Here is a 23,130-nt window from a genome sequence, read left to right as displayed (position 1 = left end):
CAAGACCTCAGAAAAACAATGATAGACCTCCACAAGTCTGGTTCATCCTTGGCAGCAATTTCCAAACGCCTGGTACCACGTTCATCTGTACAAACAATAGTATGCAAGTATAAACACCATGGGACCACGCGTCCGTCATACCGCTCAGGAAGGAGGTGCATTCTGTCTCCTAGATGCGAAAAGTGCAAATGTATTTGAGTGGCCATCACAAAGCCCTGACCTCAATCCCATAGAAAATTTGTGGGCAGAACTGAAAAAGTGTGTATTCCGAGGAAGGAGGCCTACTAACCTGATTCAGTTACACCAGCTCTGTCAGGAGGAATGGGCCAAAATTCACCCAATTTATTGTGGGAAGCTTGTGGAAGGCTACCCGAAACGTTTGACCCAAGTTAAACAATTAAAAGGCAATGCCACCAAATACGAATTGAGTGTATGTAAACTTCTGACCCACTGGGAATGTGATGTATGAAAGAAATAAAAGCTGAAATAAATCATTCTCTCTACTATTATCCCGACATTTCACATTCTTAAATAAAGTGGTGATCCTAAATGACCTATGAAAGGGAATTTTTACTAGGATTTAATGCCAGGAATTGTGAAAAACTGAGTTTAAATGTATTTGGCTAAGGTGTATGTAAACTTCCGACTTCAACTGTATGAAAGGTATTGCCGACAAAAAAGCCTATACTTTTATTTCCGCCAACTGACCTAGGCATGATTGCGGTAAAGTTCTGCCTACGACTTAGTATGAAATGTGCCATAATGCCGAGGTGGCATTCGCACGCACTACGCTCTTAATAGTTACTACTATCGTCCTGGAAGTTCTAAACTTTGCGGGGCATATCACTTCACCAATCTCTTTGCATAGTTCACCACACATCTTTTTTTCTTCACCACAACTAGATGGATCCATAAAGAATTACTGTGGTAATAAATACTGTATCACTGAATGACAAATACTGGAATAAAGTAGGCTAATGCAATTGAAGGCATCAAATTGGTGTTACTGAAACTCCCAAAGTCATCCAATTGTTAAAATACAATTGATTGAAGCAATAGCCTAGCAATAGCCTACCTGTGTGTGGTCAACTATTTCAGCACCATTTTTGGGTGCGTGGGGTCTTGCTAAATCGATCAATCTCCCAAGTAGTGCAGAGGTCTAAGGCACTGCATAACAGTGCTAGAAGATTTACTACAGACCTGGTTTCAATCCCGAGCTGTATCACAACCGGCCGCGATCGGGAGTCCTATAGGGCAGCACACAATTGGCCCAGCGTTGTCCGGGTTAGGGGAGGGTTTGGCCGGGGTGGGCAATTACTTGGTTCATCGCATCATGTTTCGGAGGATGCATGACTCGACCTTCGCCTCCCAAGCCTGTTGGGGAGTTGCAACGATGAGACAAGATCAAAATTGGGGAATTAAAAATAAAAAAAATCTATCAATTTCGATTTTTCTTTTCACCGAATCTCCGTTTGCATATTGGTTAGGCAACAATTGGGCTGTGGTATTGTTAGCTAAGTTCAGGTGAGTGCTGCTCATGGTCATCTTGTCTGGTTGGCACATTTATTAGCACTGATCAGAACATTTTGCCAGCATGTTGTCATGACGTTGGCCTGGGGGTAGGTTTATGACAGTCATAAATACCTCTTTCCCCCCTTTTCCTCTCTCTACCCTACTGATGTTACATTTGCAAAACCCTTGGTTAACATAGAGATTCTGGGAACATCAGAAGGTGGGGGTAAATTAACTATATTCTGGTAATCTGACCAATTGAACATATGCGGTGGTATTTAATGAATATGATGTCAGTTCTGTTGTCATCTGAGACATTCTCATCAATGATAAGATTACATAAATTCTACAGTGGAAAGTCTACACATCAGAGTTATCTGATTCACATGGAATTGTTGTTCAATTTAAATGTTTGATTATGAAATTATTTGTGATGGGATGAAATGTGATTTTAGCTTCTAAAATGTGAGATTTGGGTTTTCATAAGATAGGGCTCTGCTCAATCAGTGGCCCGCCCCTGTGAAGGGACATGGGCTATGAAACTTTTCAAACACGCCCTCCTCTCCCTTCCTATATAAAGCCTTGACGACAATATAACCTCCTGTTCCGAGGATGTTCGGACGACGGTCTAATGTCAGAATGGTTCAGATAATAACTACAGAACGAAGCCAACATCAGCGTGAGCTTTGGTTGCGAATGGTATGAACTTTGAACTCTTATTCACCACAGAAGTGATACCTCCTAGCCGTGGAGTTAGCAACAGCAGATGCAACGAGGGTTAGGAAGGAACAAACAGAGTATCCCGTCTAGCACACAACGAAGTTACTACAACGTATCCAATTTACCTGCAGAGACATTCTTCAAAGGACAAAGGACTCGGTTGGGCAACACGGCCTTCCATCTACCACCAACCTACCGAAGCGCAGCTCAGTGTAAATATTTATTGCATTTTCCTTTTCCAAATGGGCTGTAATTTAGAATGCATAAGATTCTGTATTTACGATAGTACAGCTTCGCCCTTTGTTCCTCAGTCTTCCCGCTCTTTCACTCAAACCCAGCCCTTTTCTTTTGTGTAACCAGCTGTCATATCGGTTCCGCCCGCTAGGGACCTTTTCCTTTATGATGTAATTTGTAATCAAGTTATGATTTAATTATGTGTATGTGTAATTCTGTGTGATTAGTTAGGTATTTAGTAAATAAATAATTAAACCCAATTTTGTATTGCTGATTCAACTTGTTAGCCAGGGTTCGTGCAGATAACCAAGAATTTACAACTTTCAGATGAGACTGAATTAAGAGGACGATTAATATTGACTGCTATTGATGTAAAATATTACTAGGTCTTTAAGAGTTTATTCGGAAGATAACAGCTCTATAAATATTATTTCGTGGTGTCCCGACTCTCTAGTTAATTACATTTACATGATTAGCTCAATCAGGTAATATTAATTACGGAGAAATTATTTTATAGAATAGCATGTCATATCACTTAATCCGGCATAGCCAAAGACACGACAATGTTATGTAGCTTAACAAGTGGATGATTTTGCGCTTCACTTGCAGTCGCTTAGTAGCCTAGGCCTACTCCCGACCAAAAGCCTGTGACTTGTCTTAATCAATCAATGTGATTTTGTTTCACTGAATCTCCATCTGTATATTTTGTTAATTCTCTGGCTGGGCAAATACGTGGAGGTGGTATAGCTCATCTATTTGTTTGCTCATCTCTCACTGATCAGAAACATTCAGAATGCCATAAAGTAGGCTAAATCAAGTGTAGGCCTTTTGCTTAATCATGTATAGGCAACTCCAAAAGCTGGCGGAGGTTGCGAAACATTAACCCACAAGACTCGAATGCTTTTGAAAAACATAGTTTTCTATTATTTTCAATCAAAGACTCTTCGCCTGCATTTCTATTCATTTTAAAATTCCTTTTATTAGTCTTATAATGTTTATTAGGACCAACCTAAACAAATTAATAATGGATTTATTTTTTGATGGTGTATATTCTCAATGGATTAATTAAAATAAACTCCCTGCCACATCAGCACACCACTACTACCATTCGCCCCCAGCATGTCGGCATGCACACGGGAGGTATAAAAGACGTATGCAGGTTGTAGATCCTGCAGATTGTAGAAATGGGCCTGTTTGTAATGGCGTCATGTAGACATTGCACCATTTTTTTCCATAGGCAAAATACCATACATCCTATGTGAAAGTATCACAATGTGTATCACAAATGCAATGGGCCAGCAGGTCATGTTGGAATCAGGCAGACGTTTTGGACTAGCAATAAAGAGGAGGAAGCTTTGATTGGAAAAAATGACAGCTTTCAGTGTCCCACCAATAGACACCGAAAAGAGAGAGCAAATTGGACTTGGAAAGTTGACTATTGAACAGCTACCAAAAAGTGAAGTTTACATTCATCATGGCCCGGGTATCCTGGAAGTATATTGACATCATCCCGTAAGTAGAGGATGCCTGGTTGCTCTTTAAAAGTGCTTTCCTCACCGTCTCAAATAAGCATGCCCCATTCAAAAAACGTAGAACCAAGAACAGATATAGCCCTTGGCTCACCCCACACTTGACTGCACTTGACCAGCACAAAAACATACTGTGGCGTTCTGCATTAACATCGAATAGCCCCCGCGATATGCAACTTTTCAGGGAAGTCAGGAACCAATACACTCAATCGGTTAGGAAAGCTAAGGCTAGCTTTATCAAACAGAAATTTGCATCCTTTAGCACGAATTCCAAAACGTTTGGGACACTGTAAAGTCCACAGAGAATAAGAGCACCTCCTCCCAGCTGCCAACTACACTGAGGATAGGAAACATTGTTACCGCCGATACATCGATAATAGTCGATCATTTCAATAAGCATTTTTCTACGGCTGGCCATGCTTTCCACCTAGCTACCCCTACCCCGGCCAACATCTCAGCATCCCCTTCAGCAACTTGGCCAAGCCCACACCACTTCTCCTTCACCCAAATCAAGACAGCTGATGTTCTGAAAGAGCTGCAAAATCTGGATCACTACAAATCAGCTGGGCTAGACAATCTAGACAAATCTCTTTCTAAGATTATCCGCCGAAATTGTTGCAACCCCTATTACTAGCCTATTCAACTTCTCTTTTGTATTGTCTGAGATCCCCAAAGATTGGAAAGCTGCTGTGGTCATCCCCCTCTCCAAAGGGGGTGACACTCTAGACCAAAACTGTTATAGACCTATATCCATCATGCCCTGCCTTTCTAAAATCTTCGAAAGCCAAGGTAACAAACAGATCACCGAATCTCACTGTACCTTCTCCGCTTTGCAATCTGGTTTCCGAGCTGGTCATGGGAGCACCTCAGCCATGCTCAAGGTCCTAAACGATATCCTAACCGCCATCGATAAAAGACAGTACTGTGTAGCCGTCTTCATCGACCTGGCCAAGGCTTTCGACTCTGTCAATCAACGCATTCTTATCGGCAGACTCAATAGCCTTGGCTTCTCAAATGACTGCCTCGCCTGGTTCACCAACTACTTCTCAGATAGAGGTCAGTGTGTCAAATCGGAGGGCCTGTTGTCCGGACCTCTGGCAGTCTCTATGGGGGTGCCATAGGGTTCAATTCTCGGGCCGACTCTTTACTCTGTACATATGACGTCGCTCTTGCTGCTGGTGATTCTCTGATCCACCTCTATGCAGATGACACCATTCTGTATACATCTGGCCCTTCTTTGGACACTATGCTAACAAACCTTCAAACAAGCTTCAATGCCATATAACACTCCTTCCGAGGCCTCCAACTGTTTTTAAATGGAAGTAAAACTAAGTGCATGCTCTTCAACTGATTGCTGCCTACATCCTCCCACCCGACTAGCATCACTACTCTGGACAGTTCTGACCTAGAATATGTGGACAACTACAAATGCCTAGGTGTCGGGTTAGACTGTAAACTCTCCTTCCAGACTACCATCAAACATCTCCAATCCAAAATGAAATCTAGAATCGGCTTCCTATTTTGCAACAAAGCCTCCTTCACTCATGCTACCAAACATAACCTTGTAAAACGGACTATCCTACCGATCATTGACTTTGGCGATGTCATTTACAAAATAGCCTCCAACACTCTACTCAGCAAACTGGATGTAGTCTATCACAGTGCCAACCGTTTTGTCACCAAAGCCCCATATACTACCCACCACTGTGACCTGTATGCCCTCGTTGGCTGGCCCTCACTACATATTTGTCGCCAAACCCACTGGCTCCAGGTCATCTATAAGTCTATGCTAGGTAAAGCCCCGCCTTACCTCAGCTCACTGGTCACCATAGCAACACCCACCGGTAGCACGCGCTCCAGCAGGTATATTTCACTGGTCATCCCCAAAGCCTTTCCTTCCAGTTCTCTGCTGCCAATGACTGGAACAAATTGCAAAATCACTGAAGCTAGAGTCTTATATCTCCCTCTCTAACTTTAAGCATCAGCTGTCAGAGCAGCTTACTGATCACTGTACCTGTACACAGCCAATCTGTAAATAGCACACCCAACTACCTCATCCCCATATCGTTATTTATCCTCTTGCTTTTTGCACCCCAGTATCTCTACTTGCACATCATTATCTGCATATCTATCACTCCAGTGTTAATGCTAAATTGTAATTATTTCGCCTCTATGGCCTATTTATTGCCTTACCCCCCTACTCTTCTACATTTGCACACACTGTACGTAGATATTTTTATTGTGTTATTGACTGTACATTTTGTTTATGTGTAACTCTGTGTTGTTGTTTTTGTCGCACTGCTTTTCTTTATCTTGGCCAGGTCGCAGTTGTAAACTGGCGTACCTGGTTAAATAAAGGTCAAATAAAAAAATTAAAAAATCATAAATATGAATAATTTATATTTCCGCCCAATGTATCTGTGTGTTTACAGGTCTATATTTCTAAATTGCTTTAAGATATCGTAGTGCTGTTTGTTTGTGTCTGTAGGGCAGACAATTGACTACTAGTATTCAACATTTTAGCAATATCAGAGCTTGCAATATTGGGTTACATGAGCATATGTGCCCCCCCCCCCCCCTCCAGCCAGGCATTATTCTGCACTGTTTGAGTTAAGGGATTGTGTCAAAATATCTATCAATTTAACCCCTTTTTTCAGTAAAACAATTTCATACAACCATCTATTACATATATAGGAGACCTTATATGGAAAAACATGATAGTGCTTTGTTATACATAGGGCGGGGGTATCTCAAAAACGAAAGCTTTTTTTGAGGATTTGCCGCTAGCCTAGAAGGATCCATTCACATCACTACAGAACAACTCCATCTTAGCACGGTCCCACAGCACAAACAAATCTGGGACCAGGCTCACCGACCCACAACTGCTAAGACAGTCTCTGAGTGAGCCACATCAGTCAGGATGGGAAGCCATTAAATGAGAAACCCCTCATTAATAAAAACAAGTCCAACCCTGCTATTTCCTCAGTAGGATTAGGCCCTTTCACACACACTGGTTACACTTCTCTTATTGTATCCAGATGTTGCTTGGATAATATACTGTCTTTTTCAGAATATGGAGTTAATTCAACTTGAAAGCAAGTTCTACTGGCCTGACCACAGGGTCTAAAAGGCATATAATTCTCATCATGTGCATAAGGCCTGTAGTGACCATTAGGACCCTGACACTGCCATGGCGTCATACACTAAATAATTACCCAGACACCAAAGGCCCTAGGTGTGTGTGAATCAACTAATCTCTTCTTACCGTAGGCTATGTATTCCATTTCATATGCGGCAGGTAGCCTAGTGGTTAAGAGTGTTGGGTCAGTAACCGAAAGGTCACTGGTTTGAATCCCTGAGCCAATGAGGTAAAACAAAAATAATCTTATGTGCCCTTGAGCAAGGCACTTAATCCCAATTGCTCCTGTCAAGTCGCTCTGGATAAGAGCGTCGGCTAAATGACTAAAACGTAAAATGATATGCATTCTACACAGAGGCCACTGAGGAGCCTTGAGGAAATCAAAGAGGGCCCTGCTCCTTATTCAGTGTGTGTGTGGGTGTGTGTCTGTGTCTCATTTCTCAGTGTTAGATGAGCTGAACAGACATAGCCTTGACCCCCATCTGAGGAAGCACCTGATCCTGGCAGGAAACTTCTCCTCCCTCCGTTTCCCCCTCGTTTGAGAATGACACTTGACCCGAACGCAATGTCAGACACCCCAAAGGAGGAGAAGCACTTTAAGATGTGTTCACCCTGACATCTGCTACTCATCACATCACTTTGGAGAAGAAAACAAAGGGACGACATGCCTGGAATAACAGCAAGATTGCACCTTGGATAGATGTCTGGTATGAGTGAGAACTATTGTCCGGTACGAGTGAGAAGGCAAGCTCTGTCATTTGTCATCGTATCGACTGTCATTCTCAGTAATACCTTGACCTATATCACCAGGTGCTGAACAAAAGCAGCTGATACGTGATGAAATGCTAAATGGCCACAGTATAGTAGTGCTGCCATCCATGACATAAAGTGAACCCATATGGAGATAATAAGCTGCAAATAACATTACAAGAAGGGGTTGTTAGAGCACTGTACAGTGTCCAATCAATTGTAGGAGGCTGTTGTAGAGGGAGTCCTGAACATTATCACGTTAATCCCATAATGGATGTGTTAGGGTGAAAGGAGGATTCTATACTCCAACCAGCCTAATTCCACTCCTGGCTCTATGTCATAGGACTGTGTGGAATTACCCTGTAATTGCTTGGATTGTTCCACATAATGAAAGACACACTCAGGATTATGCAGAATAACTTCAGAATGTCTCTAGTGTTGTGTACATGGATACACCCCCCCACCACCACCACCACCACCACCACACACACACACACACACACACACACACACACACACACACACACACACACAGCCATTTACATTTCTAGCAGTGGCGCGTGTTATTTTCTCATCCCAGTGCAATATCCTCTAAGCATGTGCAGGATATGGGGAATGTAGGAGCAGAGTTGCTTTCAGACATGAGATGTGATTCCCCCATGGTTCAGAGCACACAGCAGAGCATATCACAAAGCTGAGATGGAAACACCAAAACACTCTAGCTAGCTACCACACCAATCTCTTCCTCACAGGTGATTCACTCACCTCATATACACAGAGGGGTGATCCGACCGACAGCAGGGAATATTCAGCCATTGACTTTCAGACATACTCCTCATAACCCATACTCATTTATTTTGGGGGGGACAATACAAATTCAAACATAGACAGAAAAAATATATTGAGATGCTTACTCTGTGTAGGTGTTCTGTATGCCTTATGTAAACACAGATAGTGATGGTGTGAGATAACTTACCACATCTGAGCTGTGTCTCCCTCAGGTTGCGGACCTCCAGGCCGTGGAGGTGTGTGGGGTACACACACAGGGTGTCGTTGCCCAGGCGCACACCGTTCGCCCTGGCCCATACCAGCAGCCACTCCAGCTGACAGTCACAGAACAGAGACTCTGTAGAGAAGTGCCTGAGGGGATACGACAATGGTATTACAACCATCATCGAACTGTGTAGGTGTCATGGTACAGTGTGTGTGAGTGAGTGATTATATGATTGTGTGTGTGTGTGTGTGTGTGTGTGTGTGTGTGTGTGTGTGTGTGTGTGTGTGTGTGTGTGTGTGTGTGTGTGTGTGTGTGTGTGTGTGTGGGTGGGTGGGTGGGTGTGTGTCGTTTTGCTTTCTTACAGGACTTTGAGAGACAGGAGGTGTGTGAATAGTCCCACTGGCAACGAAGAGAAAATATTTCCAGATAGATTCCTGTGGGGAGAAGAGGGTAAATACACATCAAACGGGTTTATTTTGTACAAGTAAAACACCACAGTATCTGCTAATGCATTACTTTGAAAGAGGCTTATCTAAGAAAAACAACATATTTCCTACACACGCATCTCAAATTGTGCGTACTGTACTGTATGTTTTCAATTTAGAGATTACTCACAATTTAGAAAGATTGCCAAGGTCTACAAACATTTCAGGAGAGAGGCAGCCAATCCGATTGTTGGAGAGATCCCTATAAGGACAAAAAGCAAACTTTAAATTGTGGCTTAGAGATAAGCCAAGCACATCTGACTTAAAGCATTAAGGGCACTGATCATAGCAGAAGAGCTGGCAGTGAGGGGACGTGTGTGTGAGAGAACACAGAACGAGCTTGGCTGTGACAACAAGTGTGTGTGTGTGTGTGTTATGTGCCGTCTCGTCTCATAATAATCTATTAACGAGAGCTTAAGCAGCTCAAGGAACTGTGATGTTAAACCACCAGTCCAATGTTTATTTATTCCAACTCGCGAGATATCAACAATGACCTTCTGTAACCCCCTTCACCTCTCACATCCCCATCCATCCTCACATGTGCACACGCGCGCACACACACTGAGGGCTGTCGTGGCTCCGTGCCCTTTCCCTCTGTAATTAAAGAGCTGCTTTGCTGGAGCAGCTGTGGGAAAATAAGCAAGGCACTCGAGTAATCACCAGTTGGGGAGCACTTAAATTAGCACTCTGCTGCTCCCAGAGCCAGGCGCACACGCCAAAGTTATTATAGTAAATGAAAACTGAAAATAAAATAAAAACTCAAATTGGAAAAACAATTTAGTCAAATGAAATAAAATAATTAAAGAAAAACATTTTGAAAACTAAAACTATACTGTATCTAGACCTGTATGGGATTATTTTGAGAACGTCGCTGGAAAGGAGAAAAGGTAAACATATTGTAGAATCCCGAAAAAGGCAGCGTGTGTGGCACAGATATGAAAGGGAAAAACCCAACCAACCTCAAAGTTCATCTGAACAGCACCCACAAAGAATTTCAGGATAAAGAGGTGAGACAGACGTTATTTTATCTTTGGAATTCGGGTCAGAATTTTTCTCTTGGTATCATATGAACACACTTAGAACGTGAAAAATGTGTGAGCTTTTCAAAATTCACTGGCAACAAGAAGGGTCTCAAATAGTACTTTAGTACCCCTGCTAAAGGCCTAAAACACATAAATGTCGCCTCTCATACATAAGGCTACTTTCTGACCCAAACACTAAAACGAAATAATATAAAAACTGAATAAAAACTCAAACTGAATAAAAACTAGTAAATCAAGTCTGAAAACTAAAACAAAAATCTAAAAACAAATAAAAAATCACAAAACTACAATAAACTACAATAAACTACAATAAACTACAATAAACTTGGCACACGCACCCCAAATCAGCACTGCAACACCCCAGCAGCCTAAAAACCCCTAACAATCACGGAATTAAGTCATTTACGCCAGAGAGACAGAGAGAGAATGTGTTTGTTTCATCTACCACTTCAAGAAAGAGTGAATCTGCTTCTTCTTCTTTAATTATGATGAAGCCATCAAAGGAAGCTCTTCTGTCATAATTGCCCTGTGGAATAACTCACCCCTCTCCCCTGCCTCCCCTCAACTCACCAACGGCACCCTAAGACCCTGGCCTTGTCACTCTGGGTAGCCCAACCACTATGACAAACCCCTTCATACTCACAGTCTCCTCAGAGCCACCAGTCCACGGAAGGCCCCGTGCTCCACCGTGCTAATTAAATTATTCCTCAGGTCCCTAGAGAGACAGAGAGAGAGAGAGACAGAGAGAGAGAGAGAGAGAGAGACACAGAAGATAGAGAGAGGGGAGGGAGACAGAGCCAGATACAGAAAGAGAGAGAAAGAGCACGTGCGTGAGAGAGAGGGAGAGAGACACAGAGACACAGACACAGGACATAGGAGATAGAGAGAGAGGAGGGAGATACAGACAGAGAGATACAGACAGAGAGAAAGAGCGAGAGAGAGAAAGAGCGCATGAGAGAGGAGGGAGACAGAGACAGATAGATAGAGAGAGGAGGGAGACAGAGACAGACAGAGAGACAAAGAGTGCGTGCGAGAGAGAGAGAGAGAGAGAGAGAGAGAGAGAGAGAGAGAGAGATACTTATTATGCAACTATGAGTTTTAAGAGTCACATTGCTGGAGACAGGGAAGGGGCCTGCCCCTTAAAATGCTCCCATCTGGCAGTAGTGGTTGGCAGTTAGCAATGACATTCACTGAGCTGGGCTCTCATTGGGGACAAGCATGCAAGCTCATTGTGACATTAAGATGTAAACTCTAGCCTCCCTCCAACAAAATGCTCTATTGTATATCCATTAAAAAACATTTTGGTAAATTAGCTTTGGTTGTTTAGAGAAATAATGAAAGATTACTGTTTTTTTCACCATCTAATCATGGCATGGGGCTGTTCAATGACAGGCGTGTATTTGTTTAAAATCTATCACATGATGGTTTACATATTTAGAGAAACAAATAATCATGTATTTTTGCTAAATGCTATATATCCGCCTCGCTCTCAGAGAAATAAGTAGTACTTCTAGGTTTTACACAGTCAAATGTTACAAATAACAACTTTTTTATAAAGAACTGTACAAATGATACATTTGACATCAGTGCATTCAGAAAGTATTCAGACCACTTGACTTTTTCCACTTTGTATTCTAAAATTGATTAAATCATCCCGTCCCCCCCATCAGTCTACACACAATACCCCAAAATTACAAAGCAAAATCAGGTTTTAGAAATGTTTGCAAATGTATTGAAAATAAAAAACACTGACATTTCACATTTAAGTAAGTATTCAAACCCTTTACTCAGTACTTTATAGAAGCACCTTTTGCAGTAATTACAGCTTTGAGTCTTCTTGGGTATGACGATACAAGCTTGGCACACCTGTACTCGGGGAGTTTCTCAAGGGCACGTTGACATATCTCCCACAAGGTCAAAAACAGGGACCCGAACCAGCGACCCATCAACCCTAGCTCCCAACCGCCAGGCCACCAGACCTCCAAGATACCCCCTCACAGTTCCCCAAGAGCTGCCCCTCAACCATCCGATCTAAGGGGCTTTTATATAATTCTAAATGAATTAATAATAATAATAATAATTGTGCGCCGCCCTATGAGACTCCCAATCACAGTCAGATGTGATACAGCCTGGATTCAAACCAAGGACTGCAGTGATGCCTCTTGCACTGACATGCAGTGCCTTAGACCACTATGTCACTTTGGAGCCATGACCAATATATAATTGTCCTGCTAATAGCCCATCCTAGAAACGTTGTTTGCAGAATTCACAGCCTGCTATATGCTTGTGAAAAACAGGGTTAATAGTCATAATACCTTTTATTCATTCGTATATTTGACTACAATATTTGTTGAATTATTTGTTCAGTTTTTTTCTGGTGGATTAAACTGAAATTGCAACCAATCACGGCCAGCTGTGACACAGCCAACCTAACTAAGAAATACATTTGACGATACAATTCTCCCCCTTACCATCCTTCTTGGCAAGACTATATTGTCCTGCTAATAGCCCATAATGGTGCTGTACCGGTCGAGAGTAGGCTACAGTACTACAGTAAGAGCAAAATAATCCTAACATTTCCACACCCTAATTGTAGTCTAACCAATACCCAAACAGAGATTCAGTGAAAATAAAAATCTTATTGATTTATCAAGACCAGTCCCCATGCTTGTCTCAGAGCAGCGCTGTCTTGACTTCTGAATGCTGTCTCTTCCATTCATTTTGAAGAGTATTATAACGTTTAACATCACTAGGGTAGGGGGCAGCATTCGGAATTTTGGATGAAAAGCGTGCCCAAAATAAACTGCCTGCTACTCAGGCCCATAAGCTAGGATATGCTTATAATTAGTAGATACAATTAGTAGATACAATTATAATTAGTAGAAATGCATATACTTAGTAGCACATTAAGGTCCTGGAGTGGCCTAGCCAGTCTCCAGACCTTAATCCCATAGAAAAACTGTGGAGGGAGCTGAAGGTTCGAGTTGCCAAACGTCAGCCTCGAAACCTTAATGACTTGGAGAAGATCTGCAAAGAGGAGTGGGACAAAATCCCTCCTGAGATGTGTGCAAACCTGGTGGCCAACTACAAGAAACATCTGACCTCTGTGATTGCCAACAAGGGTTTTGCCACCAAGTACTAAGTCATGTTTTGCAGATGGGTAAAATACTTGTTTCCCTCATTAAAAAGCTAATCAATTTAGAAAATTTTTGACATGCGTTTTTCTGGATTGTTTTGTTGTTATTCTGTCTCTCACTGTTCAAATAAACCTACCATTAAAATTATAGACGGATAATTTCTTTGTCAGTGGGCAAAGTACAAAATTAGCAGGGGATCAAATTCTGTTTTCCCTCACTGTAAATGATTAATTTTAATGCTATTTATTTAATGCTATATTCGTATGTTAAACACTTTTATCTTTTATCAATGTTTATGATGAGTATTTCTGTTATTTGATGTGGCTCTCTGCACTTTCACCGGATGTTTGTTTGAGACAATGCATTTCTGAACATAAAACACCAATTTCTTTTTGATATAAAGATTAACTTTATCGAACAAAACACACATTTATTGTGTAACATGAAGTCCTGTGAGTGCCATCTGATGAAGATCATCAAATGTTAGTGATTAATTTAATCGCTATTTCTGACTTTGTGAGCCCTCGCCTTGGCTGGAAAATGGCTGTATGGTTTTCTCTGACTAGGTGCTGACCTAACATAATCGTCTGGTGTGCTTTCGCCATAAAGCCTATTTGAAACGGGACACTGTGGCTGGATTTACAAGAAGTTTCTTTAAATGGTGTAAAATACTTGTATGTTTGAGAAATTGTAATTATGGGATTTCCGTTGTTTTGAATTTGGCGCCCTGCAATTTCACTGGCTGTTGTCGAGGTGGGACGATAGCACTTGTACCATAGAGGTTAAGGTACGACCCAGATGCAGACAGTGTTGAAGAAACAAAAGTTTATTCCTTAAACAGGGGCAGACAAGCGACAGGTCAAGGCAGGCAGGGGTCAATAATCCAGAGAGGGTGTAAGGATCCAGAATGGCAGGCAGTCTCAGGGTCAGGCCAGGCAGTGGTCAAAACCAGGAAAGACTAGAAAATCGGAGCAAGAAACAGTCAGGAGCAGGGAAACAAATGCTGATAAATTCTACGAACAAATGAACTGGCCACAGACAAACAGAGAACACAGGTATAAATACACAGGGGATGATGGAGAATATGGGCGACACCTGGAGGAGGGTGGAGACAAACACAAAGACAGGTGAAATGGGTGAGGGTGTGACAAGTATTTTCCAGTAACCCAACAATTTGTTTACCTTCATTAGCCTACTTTGTTCCAATATTTCTGTCATTCAGTGATATTTATTGATTATGGATCCATAAGGGAATAAACATCTGCATTTTAAAATAGTATTTTTATATTTATTTTGTTAACGAAAGCATACAAATGCTGATGAAATACAGTACTGTACAGTATATGCTTTATCCGACATTTTGCGGTTGCATGAGGTCGCTCGCACACACTTTAAACATTTGTATAATAAAGCATTTAAAGCATTTTGAACCTGAGGGCGATACCAAAATAAATGGTCTATTGATGTGCAGAGCTGCGATGATTGTATGCCCCATATATTGAACATATTGTTGGTAGCAAAAATTCTGTACAATAATTTTAGCTGAAAAACACGTAATATTGACTCTTTGGTAATTTTATATATCAACTCAAACCATGGATTCAGTACCTCAAAAATCTCTTCAACTTTTTTGCAATCTGTATTTCATAGAAAGTGTTCAGACCCCTTCTCTTCTTCCACATTTTGTTAAGTTACAGCCTTATTCTAAAATGGGTTGAATCATTTTCCCCCCTCATCAATCTACACACAATACCCCATAATAACAAAGCAAAAATAGTTTTTTAGAAATGTTTGCAAATGTATAAAAAAAAACTTAAATACCTTATTTACATAAGTATTCAGACCCTTTGCTATGAGACTCGAAATTGAGCTCAGGTGCATCTTGTTTCCATTGATCATCCTTGAGATGTTTCTACAACTTGATTGGAGTCCACCTGTGGTAAATTCAATTGATTGGACATGATTTGGAAAGGCACATACCTCTCTATATAAGGTCCCACAGTTGACAGTGCATGTCAGAGGCAAAAACCAAGCCATGAAGTCGAAGGAATTGTCCGTAGAGCTCCGAGACAGGATTGTGTCGAGGCACAGATCTGGGGAAGGGTACCAAAAAATATCTGCAGCATTGATGGTCCCCAAGAACACAGTGGCCTGGATCATTCTTAAATGGAAGAAGTTTGGAACCAACAAGACTCTTCCTAGAGTTGGCCGCCCAGCCAAACTGAGCAATCAAGGGAGAAGGGCCTTGGTCAGGGAGGTTACCAAGAACCTGATGGTCACCCTGACAGAGCTCTAGAGTTCCTCTGTGTAGATGGGATAAACTTCCAGAAGGACAACCATCTCTGTAGCACTCCACCAATCAGGCGTTTATGGTCGAGTGGCCAGACGGAAGCCACTCCTCAGTAAACGGCACATGACAGCCCGCTTGTTTGCCAAAAGCCACCTAAAGACTCTCGGACCATGAGAAATAAGATTAAACTCTTTGGTCTGAATGCCAAGCGTCCTGTCTGGAGGAAACCTGGCACTATCCCTACGGTGAAGAATGGTCGTGGCAGCATCATGCAGTGGGGATGTTTTTCAGCAGCAGAGACTGTGAAACTAGTCAGGATCGAGGTAAAGATTAACAGAGCAAAGTACAGAGAGATCCTTGATAAAAACCTGCCCCAGAGCGCTCAGAAAATCAGACTGGGGGCGAAGGTTCACATTCCAAAAGAAAATGACCCTTTAAGCACATAGCCAAGACAACACAGGTGTGGCTTCGGGACAAGTCTCTGAATGTCCTTGAGTGGCCTAGCTAGAGCCCGGACTTGAACCCAATCGAACATATCTGAAGAAACCTGAAAATAGCTGTGCAGCAATGCTCCCCATCCAACCTGACAGAGCTTGAGAGGATCTGCAGAGTAGAATGGGAGAAACGACCCAAGTAATCGTGTGCCAAGCTTGCAGGGTCATACCCAAGAAGACTCGAGGCTGTGTAATCGCTGCCAAAGGTGCTTCAAGTACTGAGTAAAGGGTCTGAATACTTAGGTAAATGTTATTTCAGTTTATTTTTTATAAATTAGCAAAAATTTCTAAAATCCTGTTTTTGCTTTCTCATTATGGGGTATTGTGTGTAGATTGATGGGGGGGGGGATATTTAATAAATGTTATAATAAGGCTGTATTTTAACAAAATTTGGAAAAAGTCAAGGGGTCTGAATGCTTTCCGAAGGCACTGTATATACAGTACCAGTCAAAAGTTTGGACACACCTACTCATTCAAGGGTTTTTCTTGATTTGTTACCAATTTCTACATTCTCGAATAATAGTGAAGACATCAAAACTATGAAATAACACAATCATGCAGTAACCAAAAAAGTGTTAAACCAATCTAAATATATTTCAGGTTCTTCAAAAGTAGCTACCCTTTGTCTTGAAGACTGCTTAGGACACTCTTGGCATTCTCTCAACCAGCTTCATGAGGTAGTCACCTGGAATGCGTTTCAATTAATAGGTGTGCCTTGTTAAAAGTTCATTTGTGGAATTTCTTTCCTTCTTAATGCATTTGAGACAATCAGTTGTGTTGTGCCAAGGTAGGGGTGGTATACAGAAGATTTGTTTAACACTTTGTTAACACTATTATTTTACAATGTAAAAATAGTAAAAATAAAATGAGTAGGTGTGTCCAAACTTTTGCCTGGTACTGTATATATATATATTATTATTCAATATAGTAATATGAGATCTGTATGTGAAACATTTACATTTGACATTTTAGTCATTTAGCAGATGCTCGTAGCCAGAGCGACTTACAGTAAGAGCATTCATCTTAACATGGCTAGGTGAGACTACCACATATCACAGTCAAATATACAGGACACAAACATTCCATTCCAGATAAACAGTGGATATATAGAGTTTGCAACAACAACAAAAAATGTCATACACATCTAAAAATCATTTAATAAAAAATCTGAGAATAGTAATATTTTACAAACACATGAATGGTACCCATAAGAAATCATTTCTGATGAAAAAACACAAATGCAAAAAAGATTTGGAAATAAACTCTTCATATGTATACTGTACAATATAGAGTAGGCTACACTGTTAGCATATTTTTATTCTATCTAGAACTTAAAAGGGTTCTTTTTCTGTCCCCATATGAGAACTCTTTGAAGAACCCTTTTTGGAACCAAAAAGGCGTTCTCCTATGTGGATAGGCGAAGAACTCTTTTGGAACCCTTTTTCTAAGAGTGTAGAGAGGTGAAACCTAACAGTGTTGTTCCCAAAGATCACATGGTCAAGAGGACTCATTGACATGCAAAGACGTCAACTTTTACTAGTGCTGTACTACCATGATGAAACCCAGTCGTGAATACACAGCTAACTCTGAATGGTCCTCTCTATTCAGAAAGGAAATAACACTCTTTAGCTATCAGATAGTACATACATTTTATAATGACCATCATATATTCAGTGACAGTGACAGTGAATGACAGTGCCATGTCAGACTGACACAAACATTAGAAACATTAGTGTCTTCAGCCAGGATCACTCTGTTCCCAATCCCCACTCCCAGTCCCTCGATTTCCCCAGACCCGACATTGCTAAAAATGGACTGGCATCATTTCATAACTCTACTTTTTGGTCGTCTCGGGCCAAAGAAAACTTCCTGAAATTGTGTCCCCCAGGTTTCCTTTGACTGGGCTTGATGAGAATAATTCAGGAGTTATGAGAATTAGAAGGAGCCTGGCTCTCTCTCTGTCCAGATGTGTGTACAGTACAGTACACCAGTGCAGTATGGGTAGTCTAGTCTCATACTCTGTGCCCAACCCCAGCTGCTGGTCATCTCAGAATTCATATAAACAAGCAAGGCCAGTCACAGGGAATAAAACAATACCACTAGCACTAATAAATATACTGCACCCCTTTCCCAATGTAGCCATAAAAAAAATGTCACTATGATAGTTTTCATTTATAACAAGGGACTGCTTAGAAAACAAACAATCTTATTCAGTTGTTTAAAGCCAGAGTAGAATAATTAAATGTTTTACTGTTCATCCAATACATGAGTTGAGTGCCTCTGTTGAATGAATCTGACAGACTGACAAAGAATTAACCACATCTCAAACTACTAAAGGGCATTTTTTCTGCACCATTAGAAATACAGTAGGCCTGTAGACCACCGGCAGTGATTGATTGATCTGATGGAACTGATGCTAATTCAGTCAACGTAAAAAGTATTACACACACAAAAAAAAGAACGCACAATCATTATCGTCAGATAAATTACTCTTGTCTGTAGTTAATGATGTGTGTCTGCTGTTAAATTGTTCAGTTAAAACACACTGTTAAAACACACTCGGCCTGCACCATTACCCCAACCCACCCTCTTTACTCTACCAGTTCATAGGCTAACATTATCCTTGAAGTTGCGATTCACTGCATGCTCATTCACTTTAATATATTATTGTGCGTGTAGATTGTTTTGTGTTACACAATGATTGGCATACCAGGATTGAGGTTTGGAAATATACATAGGCTTTCCATGGACAGTACATAGTAGGGGCAGTTTCTCTCCAACTCATATGTTGGTTTTCAAGCGCTGCCTCACTATATAACAACCTAGCTAGGACAGCCGAGCAAGCTAAGAGAGTGGACACAGTAGAAGGGAGAGTGGATATTGAGTGAAGAGTGGAGTGCTCTATAGACAGAGAGACAGCTACTGTATCACCAGGGTAGCTTAGATCTCCCCTCATGTCGATGGGAGCCTTTGATCATATAAAGCATGTTCTGAGGGAGAAGGTGGACTGTCCGAGGGTAAGGTTTCAATGTGCCACTTGCCTAACACCTTTTGTTCACAGCAAACGTAGCAGCCAACCACAGCCAGAGGCCAGTGCTCCTGTGTCAGAGTTAAGCAGTCAGCAGTTTCTAGCCAGGCCCCAGGCCAGAGGTCAGCAGTGAGAGAGGTCAGAGGTAGGGGAGAGGTAGGTAGAGGACACAGGTGGGCAGACTAGTGCCAACACAACACAGCAAACGCTGCAGGGTACCTGCTCTCAATCACATCACTGTGTATTGTATGCTGCCATACATTGTGTCTCAAGGTACTATGAGCACTGAGCAGACAATAATTACAGCTGTAACAGCTTTGATCATATACTGTGGGTTACTCTGTTATCATGTCAATCACTATCCCATTTAAGCATAGCTCATTCTGAAGTGGAGGTTGGTGTGTGTTGTTACATTGTTGTATTGTATTGTTAGGTGATTGGCAGCAGAGAGAGAGAAAGGCAGGATGGAAGTCCAGTTGAATAAATAAGTCTTCCTGTTTCCTGAGAGAGTTCTGTTAGTAGCTCCGGTCAGGAGGTGCTTACGCAAACACGCACATACATAAGAGCGCACGCACGCACAGAAACACACACATGCGCACGCGCACACACACACACACACATATGAGCGCACGCACAGACACACACTACCTACTGTTACCTACAATTGAATTCACTCTAAAACATGTACAGCTGGCTAAACTCAACAAGAGCTGGATGTTTAAACAATAAGCGGTTTCTACCCCCGAACCCTGAGCATTTGAAGTGTGGCTGGGAACTACACTGTGCGTGGTTCTGGCTTTTGTAAAACCCTGACATAAACTCCAATATTTGTGGCTGATGTGTGGAGAGCTACTGAAGTGGTTCCCAATTAATTTTGGCTGTGCTGTAGATCTTAGACTGCTGAAGTTTGGCCCTGAGGATATTAGGCTGTTCACCATATGACACTAATGGGAAGATTCATCTCCTTCTCTGGCCGTTCAACACAAACACATGCACACACATACAGTACACAAACATGCACACACAAACATGCACGCACGCACACATGCAGACACACAAACGCACACACAAATGAAAGTCCCAGGGGACATTGACCTTGGACCATAGACTGTACTCTGACTGGACCACACACACACATGCTCCCTAGCACGGCCCACAGACTCGGACTTGACATAGTGCAGGATCTGATCACCCATGTCTCCGATTCAGCAGTATGGCCTTAGATTCAAAGCAGTTTACATTCTGGCATTTCATGAACAAACAAAAACAATTAGTGAGTGACCAGACACTAGGCACTGATCCAAGGGTATACAGGTTACATGATAACATACCATGAAAAATTTATTTTCTCTGACCAAAAACCTTTTTTTCACTTCATACCATTAAATAGAAATGACTAATTACTATTAAGTAACTGGATCCAGAGCGTTTTTTTTGTTTACTCAACTTTTCAGTTAAAGTGTTACCTGAACTTAAATGTTCAGCTGGCAAAAAAAATCAGAAAATGTTGGCTGAAAATCAGTGAACATAAAATTATGTTTGCTCAACTCAGCATCTAAAACGGGCTGTGCAACCGGTTACACACGCAACCAGTGCTTTTAACATACTGTTTTCAACATACATATTTGACACAGCTACACCTGCAGTACATGATTACATTGTAAATTTATAGAGTAATTATTATTCAACATTTATTTCTTAACCCTTATTTTACCAGGTAAGATGACTGAGAACACATTCTAATTTACATCAAAGACCTGGGGAATAGTTACAGGGACGAATAAGCCATTTGTGAGCTGGGATATTTCTTTAGCCCAGAGAAAAGGGGACCTCCTACTGGCCTTCCAACACCACCTGGTCTGAAGCTTAGCTTCAGAAGCAAGCAAGCAGCGGGATGCAGGGTGGTATGCTGCTGTCCTCATCTGGGATTTGAACTCACAACCTACTATGCCACCATGTCTGTGTCAATCATCAGTTAATCTGGCTATTTTCTCATAACTGATTTGATTAAATAATTTCAGCAACTTTAGGGTTTTCTGTATAGATGTCTAATGTTGATGGAGAATATTACTTTGTTTTAATGTTACGCCTCGATCACTATGATAAATACAATAGTTTTACTTGAGTATACTTTTAACAGAGCTGAGGTTTACTTTGAAGTGCAAAGTGTAGCAATACATGTGAAATCATTTGTTTGTTTGTCTTATCCCGTCCCGTGTATATATATGGTTTTGCTTCGTATATATTTTGTATATATTTTGAATCTCAATTTACATCTACCGACTGAATATACTGTCCTGCAACCCACCTCACCCAATGTGATATGGATCTGCTATTTTTTATACTTTAGAACAGGAACCCCCTTCAGAAGCAAGCCAGCTAACTAGCTACTAGCTAGTAGTCAGTTAGCCAATGCTAGCGGTCATCACCGTTAACTCGGACATCTGCCAGCCTCAGCCCGGTCAATTCCTGCCAGTCTGCGCAGCACGATCTCAAACCAGAGCATATAGGACTGCTTTTTCTCTACCACGTCTCCGGAGCTGCTATCCGAGTGGCTGCTCCTGGCTACTCCCGTCTCTGTCCCGAAGCAAGCACCAGATAGCATGGAGCTAGGCCCATCTCCCGGCTAGCCGACGAGATCCATCAGACAATTCCTGGGCTTCAACACTTCTCTTGCCAATTGCCCTGTACCCTTTGCTGCCAATACGGCACCATGCCGATCCATTACGATTGGTCTGCCGACGTAACTGTCCGAGGGGGTTTCAACAGGCTCTTCAGTTGCGACATCCCCGAGGCCCATCTGCTAGCCTGCTTTCCCCGGCCTCCTAGCTGTCTGAATCGCCATGCCTCCAGCTCGCCTAACCCTCTAAATAGACCTTTGCTGTCTGCCTCATTGCAGACAGTCCTCCTGCAGATCAACTGCCTCATTGCCTGAATGTGTAATGGGTCCGCGGCCAAACAACCACCCCTAATCACTGTCAAACACTCCCTAAAACAATTCAGCGAGCAGGACTTTCTAATCGACCTGGCCCGGGTATCCTGGAAGGATAATGACCTCATCCCATCAGTAGAGGATGCCGGGCTGCTCTTCAAAAGTGCTTTCCTCACGGTCTTAAATAAGCATGCGCCATTCAAAAAAATGTTGAACTAAGAACAGATACAGCCCTTGGTTCACCCCAGACTTGACTGGCCTTGACCAGCACAAAAACATCCTGTGGCGTTCTGCATTAGCATCAAATAGCCCCCGTGATATGCAACTTTTCAGGGACGTCAGGAAACAATGCACTCAGTCAGTTAGGAAAGCTAAGGCTAGCTTTTTCAAACAGAAATTTGCTTCCTGTAGCACTAATTCCCAAAGGTTTTGGGACACTGTAAAGTCCATTGCGAATAAGAGCACCTCCTCCCAGCTGCCCACTGCACTGAGGAAAAGAAACACTGTCACCACCGATAAATCTATGATAATCGATCATTTCAATAAGCATTTTTCTACGGCTGGCCATGCTTTCCACCTGGCTACCCCTAGCCCGGCCAACATCTCAGCATCCCCTGCAGCAACTTGCCCAAGCCCCCACCCCACTTCTCCTTCACCCAAATCAAGATAGCTGATGAAAGAGCTGCAACATCTGGATCCCTACAAATCAGCTGGGCTAGTCAATCTGGACCCTCTTTTTCTAAAACGATCCGCCGAAATTGTTGCAGAGATCCCCAAAGATTGGAAAGCTGCCGCGGTCATCCCCCTCTTCAAAGGGGGAGACACTCTAGACCCAAACTGTTA

The 23,130-nt window shown here is 42.0% G+C and overlaps 1 protein-coding gene across 1 annotated transcript in view; it reads right to left on the bottom strand.

Annotated features, from left to right (window-relative positions):
• adgra1b (adhesion G protein-coupled receptor A1b) overlaps positions 1-23,130 on the bottom strand; it is a 248,648-nt gene that overhangs the window by 184,359 nt on the left and 41,159 nt on the right. Inside the window, exons 3-6 of the mRNA XM_020495023.2 lie at positions 11,050-11,121; positions 9,494-9,565; positions 9,241-9,312; positions 8,861-9,024 (exon numbers count right to left, since the gene is read on the bottom strand). Of these exons, the coding sequence (XP_020350612.2) occupies positions 8,861-9,024; positions 9,241-9,312; positions 9,494-9,565; positions 11,050-11,121 (380 nt within the window). The remainder of the gene's footprint in view (positions 1-8,860; positions 9,025-9,240; positions 9,313-9,493; positions 9,566-11,049; positions 11,122-23,130) is intronic.

The sequence above is a fragment of the Oncorhynchus kisutch genome, linkage group LG11, assembly GCF_002021735.2.
Source record: "Oncorhynchus kisutch isolate 150728-3 linkage group LG11, Okis_V2, whole genome shotgun sequence".
NCBI lineage: Eukaryota > Metazoa > Chordata > Actinopteri > Salmoniformes > Salmonidae > Oncorhynchus > Oncorhynchus kisutch.
The sequence above is the reverse complement of the archived record's forward strand: the minus strand, read 5'-3'. Positions and strand labels throughout refer to the sequence as shown.